The sequence below is a fragment of the Indicator indicator genome, chromosome 4 (genome assembly GCF_027791375.1).
Source record: "Indicator indicator isolate 239-I01 chromosome 4, UM_Iind_1.1, whole genome shotgun sequence".
NCBI classification, from domain to species: Eukaryota; Metazoa; Chordata; class Aves; order Piciformes; family Indicatoridae; genus Indicator; species Indicator indicator.
In genome coordinates this window covers 13969692-13989730 of record NC_072013.1, presented here as the reverse complement: position 1 = coordinate 13989730, position 20039 = coordinate 13969692, and the positions used below count along the sequence as shown (strand labels likewise).

General features: G+C 49.0%; 1 protein-coding gene across 1 annotated transcript in view; it reads left to right on the top strand.

The window, feature by feature from the left end:
* EXT2 (exostosin glycosyltransferase 2) overlaps positions 1-20039 on the top strand; it is an 84323-nt gene that overhangs the window by 34277 nt on the left and 30007 nt on the right. The window contains exons 7-8 of the mRNA XM_054400014.1: positions 10094-10225; positions 16321-16510. Coding sequence (XP_054255989.1) covers positions 10094-10225; positions 16321-16510 — 322 coding nt within the window. The remainder of the gene's footprint in view (positions 1-10093; positions 10226-16320; positions 16511-20039) is intronic.

Below are 20039 nucleotides of genomic sequence, written 5' to 3'. Positions count from 1 at the left end.
CTGGGCACACAGCTGGCTCATCTTGAGGCAGCTTCTCAGAGCTTTATTCCAGTATCAATTCTGGAAGTTTTTGAAGCACAGTTAGATTTTTTTTTTCTTTTTATTATTATCATCAACAAGTCCTTTCCATACCAATATTCAACTTGCAGCTGCAGTTCTTCCTGTGACAGGGGACAGCTTCTGTCTCAGGGCTTCTGGAGACTCAATCAAGCCTGAGAGGAGCTTTCATCTGTCTGCCATTTGTGGCGTTTGAAGGAGGGCTCACGGCGAGGCTCACCCTGCTTTAATCCTCCCAGAGTGCTCCAGCAGAGCTCTGGGTCCCCCATAAATGTCAGGCCTGGACAATTTGCCATCTTATCAGTTTAGATGCAGCCCTCTCACCCCTCTGCCAGAGGAAAAGATTTGTGGCTGCAAAGAGCAAGGAAAGACAAAACCTTTCCTGGCTTAGTGCCAGGATCACCGGGAGAGTTGTAGAATCCTTGGCACTTCTGTATGAGACTTTCATTGCTCCCCACTCTGTCTCTCTTCAAACCTTGTGGATTCTTCTCCTACCTCAGTCTTCTGTATTTTTTTAATCCTATTGTCTGCCCTACTCTGTTGCTTCCCAGAAGGAAGAAAGCTTTTCATGCTTGTTTGTGTTGCAGAGTGGTTTTTCTGGCCTCTCTGAGGCTCAGAAAGTTGAGGGCACTCAGTAATGCAATGGGGTTTGGGTCCTTACCCTTTGTACAGCTTGGGTAGGCTACAGAGAAACCCTGATTAGCTCCAAATTGGAAGGACCTCCACTGCTTTCAGAGAAGAAAAGTGTGTCCAGCAGGGCTAGGGAGGTTCTCCTCCCTCTTTATTCTGCCCTGGTGAGACCACACCTGCAATACTGTGTCCAGTTTTGGGCACTCCAAGAGAGACAGGGACCTGCTGAAGAGGGTCTAAAAGAGAGCTGTGAGGATGATTAGGGGACTTGAGCTTCTCTGCTGTGAAGAAAGACTGAGAGCCCTGAGGCTGTTTAGTCTGGGGAAGAGAAGGCTGAGAGAGGGGATCTGATCAGTTTCTATAAATATCTGAGGGGTGGGTGTCAAGTGGAGGGGACCAGGCAGGACAAGTAACAACAGGGTACAAGCTGGAACCCAGAAGGTTCCACCTCATCATAAGGACAAACCTTTTTATGGTGAGGGTGCTGGAGCCTTGGAGCAGGCTGCCCAGAGAGGTTGTGGAGTCTCCTTCTCTGGAGACTTCCAAGACCCACCTGGATGTGTTCCTGTGTGACCTGCCCTGGGTGATCCTGCTCTGGCAGGGGGATTGGACTGGATGATCTCCAGAGGTTCCTTCCAAAGCTTATAATTTTATTTTTCTGTGATCTGAACCTGTTTGGTCTCGTGCACAGGAAGCAGTTAGCTGCAGAGAAGTAGACCATTAAGGGGTGTCTCCTATTACTCTTTGTTGTGGGGGGTCCCAGAGCGCTGGAGCAGGCTGCCTGGAGAGGTGGTCGAGTCTTCTGGAGAACTTCTCCAGGGATATTTCACAGAATCAAAGAGTTGTTTTGGTTGGAGAAGACTTCATGCATCATAAATATGTAAATGCTCATCTGTATTGTTCTTTTGGGGGGCTAGCAAGGACTTCTGTACTAGGTTTTAATGTTTATCTGGGAGCTTACTTCTCTGTTCTTACCAAATCTGGCTTCATGCTGTAAAAAAATATTCCTCTCTTTCAGATCAGAGAAATCACAGAATAGTTTGGCTTGGAAGCCACCTTCAAGGTCATCTAGTTCCAACCCCCTTGCCCTTGGCAGGGACATCTTTAGCTAGACCAGGTTGCTTAAAGCCCCATGCAAGGTGGCTGCCAAGAAGCAATAACAAAATGATGTTGATGCCTGGCAATTATTCAGTCCAGGTAAAATTATTTCAGTCCTGTTCCATTGCAGCATGACCACCACACAGCATTAACACAACCATCAGTGATTAAGTCATAGAACCATAGAGTTCTATGGGTACCACAAGAGCAGAGTAGAGTGGTAGAACCACCCCTCCTGACCTGCTGGCCATGCATCCCAGGGTTTGCTTGAGGTTTTTTTGGGGCTGAGAGCACACACATATTTATAGTTCTATTAAAAAAAAAAACAAAACAAGCCAGTTTACAGGAAACAGAACAAAATTCTCTTCATCAAAAGGACAAGTTCTTCCTGGTTTGAAGCTTAAGCTCTGAAACTAAGGCCTGTGCTGATTTTTGTCTGCTGTAATATGGTGGTAACCTTACCTAGGTTTGTTGGGCTGTGGGTAGTTGGGGTTTTTTGTTTGTTTTTTTTTTTTACCCTTGCTTCAGAAAGCTGCCCTTTCATGTGTGTGATTGGCACGGGCCTGGCTTTGTGTTTAGCTTCTCTAATCAAGGCAATTTAAGCTTCTCTTCTCCTAGCATTAGTGTAGCAGGCATGGGAAATCTCAAACGAGAGGGATCTTGTTGCAGCAGTTGACACAAATAAAAGCAGTTGTGCCTTTTTATTTATTTATTTATTTCAGTTGGGAGGGATGCTGGATGCTGATTAAAAGTTTTCCAAGCATCCTTTTTTTTTTTTTTTTTTTCCCCCCAGCCCTGTTACAAAGCCAAGCAAGCAGAGAGAGTGAGGCAGCTGCTGAGGAGGTAGAGATGCTGGTGGACTTTGGGACGAGATCACAGTGGGAAGCAGCAGTTGGGTGTAAGTCAGAAAGCTGGGAAAGGTGTAAACAGATCCTCAATTTATCTGTAGAGTGGGCTCTCCAAACACTGTTTTATTGGGCAGTGGCTCCTGCTTTACTAACCTCTAACCCTTGCAGTACTCAGAGGTGCTGCTCACCAGCCAGCCTTGTCTTTGAACCCCCCTTGGCTCCTGCCACCTCAAAGGCTCGCAGGCGGATTCCTGTGTTTTGCTTGGGACCTCACCTCTCGGCAGGATGCCTGCAGCAGGGAAAACTGATCCACCCTCAGAACATAGACATATTTGAAGGCAAGCCCCCTGGGACTCCAAAACCTATTGCTTGCACTTTCAGGAGCTGTCCATCATTTGTCAAGAAATGTGGTTAGAAACCTGCTCCCCAGCTCCTCCCCCCTGAGCTGAATCTTCCCTGCTATTACAGACACAGTGATAGGAGTTTGTTTTTCTGAGCTGCTGGTTTGGTGTGGTTGACAGGGAATGTGGAAAGGACCAACTTATCATTAAAAAAGGATGATACAAATCCAGCAATTCTGGTTTCTTCTGAGGTTAGCTGTGCCTGCCCCTTCACAGGTAAGGCCAGGAGAAGCTGGAGTGATTAAAGAGCCCTGCAAACTCCTGGAAACAGGAGGCAAAGAGAATGAGCTGGGTTTTGTGTCTTTCACAATGATGATTACGAGGGCTGGAAGTCCTCTGCTGTGAGGACAGGCTCAGAGAGTTTGAGGTTATTCAGCCTGGAGAAGAGAAGGCTCTGGAGACACCTTAAACAGCCTGCCAGTATTTGAAGTGGCTAGAGGAGAGCTGGAGAGGGACTTTTTGCAGAGTGATAGGATGAGGAGTGATGGCTTCAAACTGGAAGAAGCTGGATTTAGATGAGACTTTAGGAAGTTCTTCCCCATGAGGGTGATGGGGCATTGGAAGAGGCTGCCCAGAGAAGTTGTGGGGGCTCCAAGCCTGGCAGTGTGGAGCTCCAGGCTGGCTGGGGCCTTGAGCAGCCTGCTCTAGTGGAAGGTGTCCCTGCTCATGGCTGGAGAGGTTAGAGCTGGATGATCTTTAAGGTCCTTTCCAGCCCAAACCATTCTAGGATTTTTACATTCTGTGTTTTTAAAGGCTCTAGGTGCTTCATGAAACTTTGCTTTTCTCCCCCCTTATCCTGCTCCTCTCTTTGCCAGCTCTCCCCGTCCTTGGGGACACTGCTCCCAGCCACGCTGAGGACGAGGTGGCTCCTTGCTGCTACTAGTGCTGATAACCTCTTTGTTGGCTTGTCTTGGTTTGAGCTGAAACAGCTCCGTACTGAGGACGGAATGAATTCACCCCAAAAGGAGTACATAAAAACACTCTCAGAGAATTGCAGCTTAAAGAGAAACACTATTTACAGAAGTAAATCAAATACAAAAGGTACCAAGGCAAAAGGAGATAGATAGATAGATAGATATACACACACACACACACATATATATACACACACACATACTAGGAATCAGCCCTGGCTTAGCCCCCCACCAGCTAAGCCCCAATCTAGGCCTCAGGTAGGCCTCATTTAAACCTCTATTAGGCCTCTGCTAGGCCTCAATGGTGCATCAAAAATATCCCCCCCCCCGCCCCAGCAAGCCAAACTTTCCCCCCACTAGTCCTGAGATGGGGTCTGTACTAGGCCTCGCTGCCCCCCACCAAGGCAGGCCCAGAGCAGGCCTCTGCTGCACAGCAGAATTAGATTTCCAGCAGCCAGGCCTCACTCTCACGCAGCCGAAAGTGATAGCAGCAGCCACAAGCCCAGAGAGAACGAGCTGAGTGGAAAGGCTGCTTCTTACATAGGGAGATACAGGAAAAGGGAATAGAAGAACAAATTACAACATCCCTTGGGACTCTCCAGCCCCTGAAGGGCTTTTATTTCTATGGTTTTACAGTTAATCATAGTATCACAGAACATTAGAGGTTGGAAGGGACCTCCAGAGATCATCCAGTCCAACCCCCCTGCCAGAGCAGGAGCACCCAAGAGAGTCTGCACAGGAATGCATCCAGGTAGGGTTGGAAAGGCTCCAGAGAAGGAGACTCCACAACCTCTCTGGGCAGCCTGCTCCAGGGCTCTGGCACCCTCACACCAAAGAAGTTTCTCCTCATGTTGAGCTGAAACCTTCTCTGGTCAAGTTTGTCTCCATTGTTCCTTGGCTTATTGCTGTGCACCACCCACAAGAGCCTGGCCCCCTCCACTTGCCCCCAGCCCTCAGCTATTGATAGACATTGATCAGATCCCTCTCAGCCTTCTCTTCTCCACACTAAACAGCCTCAGGGTTCTCAGGCTCTCTTCCCAGGGGAGATGCTCAAGTCCCCTAAGCATCCTCCTGCCTCTCCCTTGGACTCTCTCCAGCAGGTCTCTGTCTCTCTTGAACTTGGGAGCTCCAAACTGGACACAGGATTGCAGCTGTGGTCTCAGCAGGGCAGAGCACAGGGAGAGAAGAACCTCCCTAGCCCTGCTGGCCACACTTTTCTTGATGCTTAACCTACAACATGACTCCATAGCTGAAATGTCTTGGCTGTGGGTTTGTAGGGTGCCAGGGCAGTAAACCAGGTCTCCTGGCTGGGGCAATGTTGCCTTCTGCAATGAAGTTGTGAAGCTGATGTAGTCATTAATCAAAGAAACAAGTCTGAGGTGCAGAAACAGACAGAGGAGGGGAGAACACCAACCAGTGTTAAGAGGTATTTTTATCTGTTCCAGTCTTGTGTTCTTCTTATTTTCAAACCTCAGATCCTTGAGGCTTGATGAGAAATAGCAGAAATTGCTATTTTAGGGGTGAAGATATTGCAGGATGCCCAAACTATAAACAAATGTTACCTTTGTGTGAGAGGGAGTGAAAACTGTTCTGTAAAATAGTGTAGGGAATTGATTGTCTCCCTGTACTTGGCACTGGTGAGGCCACACCTTGAACACTGGGTTCAGTTTTTGGGGCCCTCACTCCAAGAAGGACATTGGGGTGCTGGAGCTGGTCCAGAGAAGGGTAATAAAGCTGGGGAAAGGTCTGGAGAACAGGGCTGGGGAGGAGCAGCTGAGGGAACTGGGGATTGTTTAGACTGGAGAAGAGGAGGCTGAGGGCAGACCTCATTGCTCTATGCAGCTCCCTGAAAGGACGTTGCAGTGAGGTTGGAGCTGATCTCTTCTCCCAAGTATCAGGTGATAGAACAAAGGGAAATAGCTTTGAAATTGTGCCAGAGGAGGTTTAGATTGGAGATTACGAAAAATTTCTTTGCTGCAAGAGTGGTCAGGAGGCATTGAACAGGCTGCCCAGGTTGGTGGTGGAGTCCCCATCCCTGGAGGTGTTCAAGAAATGTGTGGCCATGGCACTTTGGGACATGGTTTGATGGCCATGGTGGTGTTGGGTTGATGGTCGGACTGGATGATCTCGGAGGTCTTTTCCAACCCAAACAATTCTATGATTCTAAGAACAGCCAGAGCCATCAAGGAGGGAATGCATTTCAGGAGGGTCCCTCCAGCCAGTGTGAAACTGGTTCTATTTGAAGGCCTCATAAACCTTGTGGAGTCGTTTTGACAAGACTGAACCCCTGCAGTGGGGCAGAACCTTCCAGCGTCTCGGCGCCTGGCCGAAGAGCTGGAGAAGTGCAGCTTTATGGGCTGTTAACTTTTACTACTCTTGGGTGAATCTTGTTTTGCTAACCAGCTCCCACCCAGTCACGGGCTGGGAAAAGACAGGAGGCTGGAAAGTTGCTTTCCTGGACTTGATCTAAGTGCAACAGAAAGTATTTCTTTTCCTTGCCTCATGTTTTTCTTCTCCCAAGCTCATCAGAAGGTTGACTCTGCTCTGCCTTGAGCTCTACACCAGAGCACCATTCGTGGCATTAACACTGGGACTACTAAACATGCAATGAATGGACTTTGTAACCTGATGCTCTGCTGCCTTGTCAAGAGCTTATATAGAGATGCAAGGCCCCCATGTGTGTTTATGTCTGAGGAAAACAACACCTTGCCTCAATAAAAGGGACTTTCTGTGAGCAGCTTCCCCTGGTGCTGTGTCCTGCTGCCCTCTTGGCTGCCAGGGAAATAACTGCAAATGATTCCATCCCAAGGAAGAGGATTTCTGCCTCTGCCTTCTGGCATTCTGTGATGAATATAGAAGCACACAATTGTTTTAGTTGCAAAAGCCCTCCAAGATGTTCCAGTCCAACCATTAACCCAGCACCACCATGGCCTTTGAGCTATGTGCCCAAGTGCCATGGCCACACATGTCTTGGAACACTTTCAGGGCTGTTGACTCCACCATCTCCCCGGCCAGCCTGTTCCAGTGCCTGACCACTCTTGCAGCAAAGAAGTTGTTGTTTGTGACCTTGGTCTCCTGGGTTGAGAGGAGAGTTTTAGCTCTGATTCTTTCAGGCTTCGGCTTTCATAATGACACTGTCTTGGCTTTGTAAAATATTCTGCAGAAATGAAATTCAGGCAGATTAATTAATGATATTTAAAACCTGCCTAGAGACATTCTTCACAGGATGCTAGGGGTTGGAAGGGACCTCTGGAGATCAAGTCCAACCCCCCTGCCAGAGCAGGACCACAGAATCCAGCACAGGTCACACAGGAACACATACAGACAGAGATTGAAAGTCTCCAGGTTGTGGAAGGAGACTCCACAACCTCTCTGGGCAGCCTGCTCCAGGACTCTGTGACCCTCACAATGAAGAAGTTGTTCTTCATGTTGAGGTGGAACCTCCTGTGCTGCAGTTTCCATCCATTAATCCTTGTCCTATCCCAGGGCACAAGTGAGCAGAGCCTGTCCCTGTCCCTTCCTTCCTGATCCCTAGCCCTCAGCTATTGATAGACATTGATCAGATCCCCTCTCAGCCTTCTGCTCTGCAGCCTGAACAGCCCCAGGGCTCTCAGCCTCTCTTCCCCAGGCAGTGCTGCAGTCCCTTCAGCATCCTTGGAGCCCTCCCTTGGACTCTCTCCAGCAGATCCCTGTCACTCTTGAACTGGGGGGCCCAGAACTGGATGCAATATTCCAGGTGTGGCCTCACCATGGCAGAGTAGAGGGGGAGGAGAACCTCCCTGGCTCTGCTGGACACACTCCTCTGAATGCACCCCAGGACCCCATTGGCCTTTTTGGCCCCCAGGGCACATTGCTGTCCCATGCAGAACTTGTTGTCCACCAGCACTCCCAGGTCCTTCTCCACAGGTCTGCTTTCCAACAGATCACTTCCCAGCCTGTCCTGCTGCAGTTTATTTTTCCTTCCCAGGTGCAGGACTCTGCTCTTATCCTTGTTGAACCTCATTCAGGAATTGAACAATTCACAATCTTGGGCCAGCTGCTGTAGGTGGCTCTGCTTTAGCAGGGGGATTGGACTCGATGATGTCTAGAGGTCCCTTCCAACCCCCACCATGCTGGGATTTTGGCCTTCTGTGTTAAAGCTGTGTTCAGATCTGTAACCATTAGTCTTCTGAACTAGATGTGGAAGAGGAAAATGTGTTTGGGGTTTTTTGTTGTTGTTGTTGTTGCTGTTTTTCTTGTATCCTAAATGTGTTCATGGGATTTTTATCCCTTCTGCCTGTTTGCTACATTCCACCCTAAGCTTTCCAACCACACCAAGCAGAGCAGAAAATACATTTCAAATGGAATGGACATCCAGAAAGGCTTTCCCAAAACGTTTAGCAGCTTTGCATGCTGAGCAGCAGCCACCAGCAAGCCACCTTAATCAGTTCTGCTTTATAAAAGCAAACAAGGTGGGGAGGAAGTAACAAGACCCTGAAACATCTGTTTGGAGACTTCCAATCCCCTCAGAAGGTTTTGAGTTCTGCCTTTAAAGAAACACAGCTCCCAAAAATTGCATCCAACTGTGGGAACGTTTTCTAGCTCTCTTCCAAAAAAATGAATTACATAAATATTAGTCTATAAAAAGTAAATTCCCTCTGCCCTCTCTTCCAGCTTTGCTTCTGTTTCAAGGTGTGATCTTGCCTGATGTTGCAAATGTTCTCTCAGCAGAGGGAAGCTCGGTCAGATCTATCTGAGTCTTGGCAAAGGAGGAAAATCAGCTCTGCTTGTTATGAAGCTGGACAGTTGGAGCTCTCACAGGGATGATCCCAAGGGCTGGAAGCTCTCTGCTGTGAGGCCAGGCTGAGAGAGTTGGGGTTGTTCAGCCCGGAGAAGAGAAGGCTCCAGGGAGAGCTTCTGGTGGCCTTGCAGTGCTTAAAGGGGCCACTAAGAAAGCTGGGGACAGAGTTGTAAGCAGGGCCTGTTGTGACAAGACAAGGGGTGATGGTTTGAACTAAAAGAGGGAGATTAGGACTGAAGAGAAGAAAACAGGTTTGGGGTTTTGTTTTTTTTTTTACATTGAGGGTGGTGAGATCCTGGCCCAGGTTTTCCAGAGAGATTGTGGAAGCCCCATCCCTGGAACTGTTCCAGGTCAGGTTGTTTTGGGCTCTGAGCAACCTGCTCTCATTGCAGGTGTCCCTGCTGACTATGGGGGGTTGGATTGGGTGACCTTTAAAGGCTCCTTCCAACCCAAACCATTCTATGATTCTATAGTACAGTATTAATTAACATTTTTGGATCATTATAGGCATGCTGTCACCTAATAACAATGAAAAAGAGAGTCCCATGGCTATTTCACCTAATTAATAGCTCCTTAATTGATTTATAGAGTTATAGATCAGAAGGTTACATAAAACAATTTCTTCTTCCTACTTAGGTCTGCTCTTAGCAAGTGGTTCTAACACAAGGAAAAACTTCTTTCCCCACAGCAGCTTTCCCAGGCTCACCATGGCCAGGTGGGGTTGGAATCTCTCCAGACAAGGAGACTCCACAACCTCTCTGGGCAGCCTGCTCCAGGACTCCAGCACCTTCCCACCAAAGAAGTTTCTCCTCATGTTCAGATGGAACCTCCTGGGCTCCAAATTGTGCCCATTGCCCCTTGTCCTGTCTCTGGGCACCACTGAGAAAGGTCTGGCCCCATCCTCTTGAGTCCCACCTGTTAGCTCTTGCTGAGCATTGCTCAGATCCCCCCTCCGAGGCTGCTCTTCATTTCAGGCTGTGTTGGAAATTAGCTTGGATTAACAATTGTAAAAAGTTATTTTACAAGCACTGCTTGTTTTCTGGAAGGCTTGGGAAGGTATTTGGTAGGGTCCATGACTAGTGAGTTTCTCAAGCTGTGTTTAATATTTATAGATTCATAGAATGGTTTGGGTGGGAAGCAGCCTTAAAGACCATCCAGTTCCAACCCTCCTGCCGTGGGCAGGGACACCTCCCACCAGCCCAGCTTGCTCAAGGCTGAACAACCCCAGCAGAGGTGCTCCAACTCTTGGATCATCATTGTGGCCCTCCTCTGGTCTCAGATGTCCTTCTGCTGGGAGGCACCAGGACTGGAGGCAGGATTGGAAGGGAGAAATCTGACTGTCTCTGTATGATCTTCTCTTTGCAGGCAAGGTGGTTCTGGGAGGCCTATTTTCGCTCGATGAAGGCGATCGCTCTTGCTACCCTTCAGATCATCAACGACAGAATTTACCCCTATGCTGCCATCTCTTATGAGGAGTGGAATGATCCCCCAGCTGTGGTGAGTAGAAATCTCTTTGATTTCCTCAGAAAAGGCTAGAGGGCCAAGCCCAGAGAGCGGTGGTGAATGGTGCCACATCCATCTGGCAGCCAGTCACTAGTGGTGTCCTCCAGGATCAGTGTTGGGCCCAATCCTGTTCAGGATCTTTATTGATGATCTGGATGAGGGGATTGAGTCCACAATTAGTAAGTTTGCAGATGACACCAAGTTGGGAGCAGGAGTTGATCTGTTAGAGGATAGAAGGGCTCTGCAGAGGGACCTTGACAGGCTGGACAGATGGGCCGAGTCCAACAGGATGGCATTCAACAAGTCCAAGTGCCAGGTGCTGCACTTCGGCCACTCTGACCCCATGCAGAGCTACAGGCTGGGGTCAGAGTGGCTGGAGAGCAGCCAGGCAGAGAGGGACCTGGAGGTACTGGTGGACAGCAGCTGAAGAGGAGCCAGCAGTGTGCCCAGGTGGCCAAGAAGGCCAATGGCATCCTGGCCTGCATCAGCAAGAGTGTGGCCAGCAGGAGCAGGGAAGTCATTCTGCCCTGTGCTCAGCTCTGGTTAGACCACACCTTGAGTGCTGTGTCCAGTTCTGGGCTCCTCAGTTCAAGAAGGACATTGAGATACTTGAATGTGTCCAGGGAAGGGCAACGAGGCTGGGGAGGGGTCTGGAGCACAGCCCTGTGAGGAGAGGCTGAGGGAGCTGGGGGTGTTTAGCCTGGAGAAGAGGAGGCTCAGGGCAGACCTCATTGCTCTCTACAACTACCTGAAGGGAGGTTGTAGCCAGGTGGGGGTTGGGCTCTTCTCCCAGGCAACCAGCAACAGAACAAAAGGACACAGTCTCAAGCTGCACCAGGGGAAGTTTCAGCTGAATGTGAGGAGAAAGTCCTTTCCAGAAAGAGTAACTGACCATTGGAATGTGCTGCCCAGGGAGGTGGTGGAGTCACCATCCCTGGAGGTGTTCAAAAAAGGATTGGATATGGCACTTGAAGCCATGGTTTAGTTGTCAGGAGGTGCTGGGTGATAGGTTGGGCTTGATGATCTCTGAGGTCTTTTCTAACCTTGTTGATTCTAGGATTCTATGAAAACAAATTGTGGGGGTTGTTTGTTTTTTTTATTTTCCTTATTGTAATAAAAACTCAGTGCTGTGGAACTTGGTAATAATTCTGCCTAGGTGTGTTTGTGTGGTGTGCTGGGGACTTGAACAGATGAAATTAATATATATGTTTTTTTTTTTAATGACAACTGATAATCTAACATTTTATATCCTGGCAAAATTTTAACTTTTGCTATTGCACAGGCTGAAAAATTGCATTTTGTAGCTGTTTCTTTATTTTTCATGCAGACACAGAGACATAGACTCATTTCTTTATTTCTGTGGGATTTATTAGGGCTTTGGTGCTCTTCCAAAACAATAAGTAGAGTAGAAGTGCTCACTGGAAATATTGAAGATCTTAAACTATCTACAAGGCTCTTTCATATCTTTCTCTTTACTCTCTCTTTAAGATCTCTATTGATGATCTGGATGAGGGAAACAAGGACTCCCTCAGTCAGTTTGCAGATGTCTCCCAAGTTGGATGGTAGTGTTGACCTGCTTGAGGGTAGGGAGGCTCTACAGAGGGACCTGAACAGGCTGGATCAATGGACTGAGGCCAATGGGATGAGGTTCAGCAAGGCCAAGTGCTAGGTCCTGCACTTGGGTCACAACAACCCCATGAACATGCCAGGCTTGGGGAAGAGTCACTGGAAAATGCCCAGTGGAAAAAGGATGAGGGGGTGTTGGTTGACAGTCGGCTGAAGATGAGCCAGGATGTGCCCAGCTGGCCAAGAAGGCCACCAGCATCTTGGCCTGGGCCAGTAATAGCGTGGCCAGCAGGACCTGGGCAGAGATCATCCCCCTACACTCAACACTGGTGAGGCCACACCTCAAATACTGGGGTCAGTTTTGGGTCCCTCACTCCAAAAAGGACAATGAGGTGCTGGAGCAGGTCCAGAGAAGGACAACCAAGCTGGGGAAGGGTCTGGAGAACAGGGCTGGTGAGGAGCAGCTGAGGGAGCTGGGGGTGCTTAGCCTGGAGAAGAGGAGGCTGAGGGCAGACCTCAGGATCACAATGGCCAGGTCCAATCCCTCTGCTAAAGCAGGGTTACACACAGCAGGTTGCCTAGGAATGCATCACCCAGGTGGGTTTTGAATGTCTCCAGAGAAGGAGATGCCACAACCTCTCTGGGCAGCCTGCTCCAGCGCTCCAGCACCCTCACAACAAGAAATTTTTCTCTCATGTTCAAATGGAACCTCCTGGGTTGCAGTTTGTGCCCATTGCCTCTTCTCCTGTCACCGGACACCACTGAAAAGAGTCTGACCCCATCCTCTTGAGTCCCACCCTGTAGATATTGATAAGCATTAGATAATGATGAGCAGACCTGCCTGGACAGTGTGATCCTGGACAATCTGCTCTAAGGAGGATGTTGAACTAATGATGTCCAGAGGTCCCTTCCTACCTGGGAAGTTCTTGACCCTCTGCTCTCATATGGGACATCTTAGACAGCTTTGTTTTTCTGGAGGTCATTGAGTGGTGCAGTTTGTAACGTGTCTGCCTTCTAGTCCCTTCAGTCACTCTTGGTGTACACCCAGATAAGTTTTGGCCATAGGATCCTGTCTTAGTTATTTTGCCAATGCCTTTGAGGCTCTGTAGCATTTATTATGATGGGAGAGTTCTCAGTCTGGTTGTGTTAATTGGTGCCTTCAATCATAGAATCATTGAATGGTTCAGGTTGGAAGGGAACCTTTCAAGGTCATCTTGTCCAACCTCCCCACAGTGAGCAGGGGCATCTGCAACTAGAGCAGGTTGCTCAGAGCCCCAAACAGCCTGACCTGGAATGGTTCCAGGGATGGGGCTTCTACCGTCTCTCTGGGCAACCTGGGCCAGGATCTCATCACTCTTGTTACTCATCATTTTATTCTGCTCTGATGAGATCTGACCTGGAGTACACAGGTTGCCCAAGGAGGTGGTAGAAGTCCCATCCCTGGAGGTTTTTAAGGACAGGCTGGATGAGGCTCTGGGCAACCTAATCTCGTGTGAGGTGTCCCGGCCCATGGCAAGGATGTTGGAACTGGATGCTCCTTGGGGTCCCTTCCAACCCTATCGATTCTATGATTCTACTGTGTGCAGGTCTGGAGCCCTCAATATAGGAAGGACAGGAACCTGATGGAGAGAGTCCAGAGGAGGGCCATGAAAATGCTCAGGGGGTTGGAGCAGCTCTGTTAGGAGGACAGGCTGAGAGAGCTGGGGGTGTTCAGCCTGGAGAAGAGAAGGCTTTGGGCAGACCTAATAGTAGCCTGGCAGTGCCTGAAAGGGACTTACAGAGAGACTGTTTACAAAGGGCTGCAGTGACAGGGCAAGGGGCAATGGCTTCAAACTAGAAAAGTGGAGATTTAGACTGGATATCAGGAAGAAGTTCTTCACTATGAGGGTGGTGGAATACTGGAACAGGTGGCCCAGGGAGGTGGTTCTTAGGCATTATTCTACCTCCACACTTGTGGGATGCAGGTACACGAGAGCTGCAGCCTGAGCCTTGCCCTGTGTCCATACCCATTCCTGAATTCTCCTCTCTTACTCCAGCTTCAGACTGGTTCCTAAGTTTCCACTGTCATCCAGGTTTCACTGCTTGGGGATTTTCATGTGGACTGCATGACATAAGTGACAGGAGGTTAGGAAACTGGTATTTGAACTTGATCCTCTTTGCCCATAACAATAAATTCACAGCAAGCAACCTTTTAATCTTAGATTAATTATCTGAGCTCTTCTGCCGACGTTAGCTGGCAGGCCAAGAGTGAAGGGTTGTCTTATCCCATAGCTGAGTGTCAGCACTTTGTTAAATCAGGTGATGGATGATCAATCCTCTCTGCTCTTCTCTCTGGCAATGCTCCTGTGAGTTTCCATCAAAGCATCTCCATAAAGACGGGACCGGAGCCAACCTTCCTTCACCGCTTCAGTTTCTGGAGCAGCGAAAGGGAGAACCCATCCCTGTGTCATTATCCATTTCATGCTTTGCTACCATAATGGAGATTTAATTAGCTTGCTGGTGAATTTTAATTGCCTGGATGGTTTTGCTTTCCCCCAGCAGAAATCTGGAAGGCTTTAGCAAATTATGGAGGCTCGAATTTGCCCGATTTCCTGCAGAAAGTGGGGTCAAGAGGTCTCAGACTGTAGACACACTCTTCAGGCAGGCAGCAGGGGGTTGACTCTTAATGGCACTTGAGAGATGCTTAATTGCCTTTTGGAAATGTTTTTTCTCAAACCAGAGGCCTGGTTCTCCCTGCCATTAGCCTGTGTCTAAGGGCTTCTCTCTCTCTCCCATCATCTTTTAGTAGATGTGTGAGGGAAACCACCTCAAAGGTTGCCTTATTTTTTTCCTGGGGGAGCATTGTCCTGCTTTTCTGAAAGCACTGGAAGCTGGAATTTAAGTCATGTACCCAAAACTTAAGGTTTTTAAGAGAAAGCATGGTCGTTTTTTTAGGCACATCTACCTGTTTCCCTTTTATTTATTTTTTTCCCCTCTCAGTACCTAAAATATTCTTGGCTGATAGAATAATAATAAAAAAAAAAAAAGGGAGTGAAAGCTTTTCCAAGGATATTACAGTAGGAAATTCATTAGGAAATGCTGTGGCCAAAGACAAAATGCTGCTGAGGAAAACTTCAAGTGGGAGACATGAATTTTGATGGCAATATTTTGATGTCTGCTCAGCAAGTTTGCTGAGGATACCAAACTGGGAGGCTTGGCTGAGACACCTGAAGGCTGTGCAGCCATTCAGTGAGACTTGGACAGACTGAGAGCTGGGCAGAGAGGAACCTCATGAGGGTCAACAAGGATAAGTGCAGAGTCCTGCACCTGGGAAGGAAGAATAAACTGCAGCAGGACAGGTTGGGAGGTGATCTGCTGAAGACCTTTGCCCTAGTTACCATTCATGAGGAGCAGATAACTCTCTGAAATCCATCTTTGCCTCTCACCCCTCATCTCTGTTGTTTCTCATCAACTAGATGAGGGTCTACTTCCACCACTGAACAAACAACAGTCTTGTGGAAGCTGCTGCATCTATTCCTCTTAATGACTTGGGTTCACATCTTAGGCCAGCTTTAGCTTTTTGCTGCTTTGCTTTTGTTGTTGTTAACTCTTTGGGGTTGGGTTTTTTGTTTGTTTGTTTGTGTTTGGTTTTTGTTTTTTTTTTTTTTCTGAAATTGTAGTGTTGGTTGAGTTGCCCTCAGAAATGAAAAAGGGTAAATGAGAGTAGAGTCATGGGGGCAGAATTCACCTTGCTTTTCCTTCTACACCAGTCTCTATCTCTCCTCCACTTGGTTTTTTTACCTCAAATCCCTCCTGTTTGCAATGTTACAGAAGATGAAATTAAGAAAGAGGTTGGAATGAAAGACTTCTGAGGAATTCCTGAAGTCCTCTGTTGCCAGAGTTGGAGCTGATCTGAGCAAACTCCAACCTGATGGTTAGAATGGGTTGGAAGGGTTCTGGATTGGAAGGGGTCTGGGTTGGAAGGGACCTCCAAAGGTCATCAGGTCCAACCCTCTCTGCAGTCAGCAGGGGCATCCTCCACTAGAGCAGGTTGCTCAGAGCCTTCTAGAGCCTGACCTTGAGTATCTCCAGGGATGGGGCCTCAACCCCCTCCCTGGGCAACCTGTTCCAGTGTCCCACCACCCTCATAGTAAAGAACTTCTTCCTAACATCCAATCTAAATCTGCTCTGCTCTAGTTTGAAGCCATTGTCCCTGGTCCTGTCCCTGCAGCCCTTTGCAAACAGTCTCTCTGCAGCCTTCCTGTAGCCCCTTTCAGGTCCTGGCAGGCTGCTCTTAGGTCTGCCTGGAGCCTTCTCTTCTCCAGGCTGAGCACCCCCAGCTCCCTCAGCCTGTCCTCACAGCAGAACTGCTCCAACCCCCTGATCATTTTCCTGGCCTCCTCTGGACCCTCTCCATCAGGTCCATGTCCTTCCTGTGTTGAGGGCTCCAGACCTGTACAGTGTACTGGCTGTGTGACTTGCTCCCTGCTGGGATAAGTCACTTTAATTGAATTCTTTTCCTGCCTTCTTCTTTTCCCTCACAGAAATGGAGCAGTGTGAGCAACCCACTCTTCCTTCCCCTGATCCCACCTCAATCCCAAGGTTTCACAGCCATAGTTCTGACCTACGACCGTGTGGAGAGCCTTTTCCGGGTCATCACCGAGGTGTCCAAAGTGCCCAGCCTGTCCAAACTGTTAGTTGTGTGGAACAACCAGAACAAGAATCCACCAGAAGGTAAGAACCTGTGGTAGGTGTGGAGGGGGAGGGGGAAACTGAGCTTAGCCTGCCTGGTTGGGACCTTTTACAGAGTCACCTTTCTTCTGTCCTCCTTTTGACCTGGACAGGCTTGGGTCTGTGTGAATGTCATGAAGTTCAACAAGGTGCAACACCTGTGGCAGGGCAGTTCGTGGTATCAGTCCAGGATAGGGGATGAAGGGATGGAGAGCAGCCCTGTGGAGAAGGCCTTGGGGGTGCTGGTGGGTGAGGAGCTGGACCACCACCACCGTGTGCTCACAGCACAGACCCAGCCCTGCCCTGGGCTGAGCCCAGCAGTGTGGGCAGCAAGTGGAGGGGGAGAGGATCCTGCCTCTCTGCTCTGCTGAGACTCCACCTGCAGTGCTGGGGCCAGCTCTGGAGTCCTCAGCACAGCACAGACAGGGACCTGTTGGAGCAGGGCCAGAGGAGGTCATAGCAATGCTGGCTATGAGGCCAGGCTGAGAGAGTTGGGGTTGTTCAGCCTGGAGAGGAGAAGGGTCCAAGGAGAGCTTCTGGTGGCCTTCCAGTGCTTCAAGAGGCTGATCAGAAAGCAGGGGCCAGGCTTTTGAGCAGGGCCTGTTGTGACAGGACCAGGGGTGATGGTTTGAACTAGAAGAGGGAGATTTAGACTGGAGAGAAAGAGGAAATATTTTACACAGGGGGTGGTGAGACCCTGGCCCAGGTTGTCCAGAGAAGTTGTAGAAGCCCCATCCCTGGAACCACTCCAGGTCAGGTTGTTTGGGGCTCTGAGCAACCTCCTCTAGTTGCAGATGTCCCTGCTGGCTGCAGGGGATTGGACAAGGTTGCCTTTAAAGGTCCATTCTAACCCAAACCATTCTGTGATTCTATCTTTTCATTATTATGTCTTTGAAAAGTATTTTGTGCTTCTTTCCAAAAGATCTAATTCAGATGCTTCTGTGGCCCCCTTTTTTTTTTTTTTGCAAGTGAGCTGAGAAAAGCCAGAAGGGACTAAAAACAAACCTGTGGGTCATGCTGTTGGCTCCAGAATCCAAGCTAAGAAATGCAGTGGTTACAGAAACATCTCTGTCCTCCATTTCAGTCTGGGGAATGGTAAGGAAAGCCCCACCTTCAATTTGTCAGTGCTTGACTGCATTTCTCCTTAGACACTCTCTCATGGCTGTCAATGAACCTTCTGCTGGAATAGTTTCTAGGACAAATGTGATTCCAAGTAGTTTGAATCTTTGGCTCAGAATCATAGAATTATTTGGGCTGGAATAGACCTCTGAGATCATGAAGTCCAGCCTAACCCCACCACATGACTAGACCTAAGTGCTACATCCAATCTGGGCTCAGACTGCCCACTCCTTGCTGTTACAGTTTCAGACCCATGTAGTATTACCTCAGTGTCCTTGTTGGAGTGAGGGCCCCAAAAGTAAACACAATACTCAAGGTGCAGCCTCACCAGTGCTGAGTACAGTGGGAGAGAGTCATAGGATTATTAGGGTTGGAAGGGACCTCAAGGATCATTCAGTTCCAACCCCCCTGCCATGGCCAGGGACACCTCACACTACAGCAGGTTGCTCACAGCCACATCCAGCCTGGCTGCAAAAACCTCCAGGGATGAGGCTTCCACCACCTCCCTGGGCAACCTCTGCCAGTCTCTCACCACCCTCATGGGGAACAACTTCTTCCTATCATCCAATCTGAATCTCCCCACTTCTAGTTTTGCTGCATTCCCCCCACTCCTATCACTCCCTGACACCCTCAAAAGTCCCTCCCCAGCTTTCTTGTAGCCCCCTTCAGATGCTGGAAGGCCACAAGAAGGTCTCCTGGGAGCCTTCTCTTCTCCAGACTGCACAACCCCAACTCTCTCAGTCTGTCTCCAGAGCAGAGCAGCTCCAGCCCTCTGATCCTGCCCTGGTCCTGCTGGCCACAGCATTGCTGATCCAGGCCAGGGTGCTGACGGTCTTCTTGGCCACCTGGGCACAGCCAGGCTCATCCTCAGCTGGCTGTCAAGCAACACCCCTAGGTCCTTTTCCACTGGGCAGTATCCATCCACTCTGCCCTGAGCCCTGTGAGCACCAAATGCAGGTGGATTTAACCCACTTGGATTGTTTCCACATTTCCCTTGAGTGAGGCTGAGATGGAGGAGAGCTGCCATAAATAAATCATGGCAGTGATCTTTTGGCTTTGATCACTCCATTCATCTTGCCTGGTGAAATTCTTGACAATCACAGTGTGTTTAATTATTTGCTGCTTTGATGACCACTAAGCCAGAAGCTAGTAAACCCCCAAATCCTTTGGTTTTAGAGCTGAAGATCATGGGTTTGAGAGCACAGTTGCAAGCAGAAGCACTTTCTGCCTTCCTTTAACCTAAGCACTGCACTGAAGCAAATAATTCTTTGTTCCTAGTGTCCCCTCTTCCCTTTCTTGCTGTCACAACTATTGTAATCTCTTGGCCCATGGCTAGAGAGAGGTCAGTTTGATTAAATTAACTTGGTTTTTTCCAGATCCAGGCAGGGCATTCCACTTGGCTCTCGAGCCAGCCTCTCCTTTAGCCCTGTCTGTTAGTGATCCTAATCCTTGGACTTCAAAGCTCCTGCCGTTTATAGCCTGTTAAAGCCAGGAAGTTTCTGATGGATTAGAGCAAGGAATGAGTTTGAAGTTTGTAATGTGCACCACTGTGGCTGATAAAGGCTGCTTTATTACCCTACAGTAGGATCTGCACTTTTATGGCTATTCACTTTTAATTGGTTCTAGGAAAGCTGAGGTGCTTAACCTCCCAGAACATCTAGCCCTGTGTTTCCTGCTCCTTTCCCATCTAAGGGACACACACTTTGGGCCAGAAGCAAATCTTGGGGTTTCCAGCTCTTTGTGTGTTGTGGTATGGGTTTGGTTTGGTTTGATTTTGGTTTGAGGCTGGGTTGGGTTGGGTTGGGGTTGGTTTGGTTTTGGGGTTTTTTTTTTGTTTGGTTGGTTGGTTTGTTTTGCTTGTGTAAAGTGGGTAACAACAACTCTGTGAATGCTCCAGGCTCGGAGCTGAGTGGCTGGAAACTGCCTGGCAGGAAAGGACCTGGGGATGCTGTTTGACAGCTGGCTGAAGATGAGCCAGCAATAGGCCCAGGTGGCCAAGAAGGCCACCAGCAGCCTGGCCTGGATCAGCAGTGGTGTGGCCAGCAGGAGCAGGGCAGGGATTGTCCCTCTGTACTCAGCACTGGTGAGGCTGCATCTTGAATATTTGACTCAGTTTTGGCCCCTCACTCCAAGAAGGATATTGAGGTGCTGGAGCAGGTCCAGAGAAGGGCAATGAAGCTGGTGAAGGGTCTGGAGAGCAGGGCTGGGGAGTTGCAGCTGAGGGAGCTGGGGGTGTTTAGCCTGGAGGCTGAGGGGAGACCTCATTGCTCTCTGCACCTACCTGAAAGGAGTCTGGAGCCAGGTGGGGGGTTGGTGTCTTCTCCCAAGTAACAAGTGCTAGGATGAGAGGAAATGGCCTCGAGTTGCATCAGGGGAGGTTTAGGTTGCACATGAGGTTCCCCAGCTAGGTTGT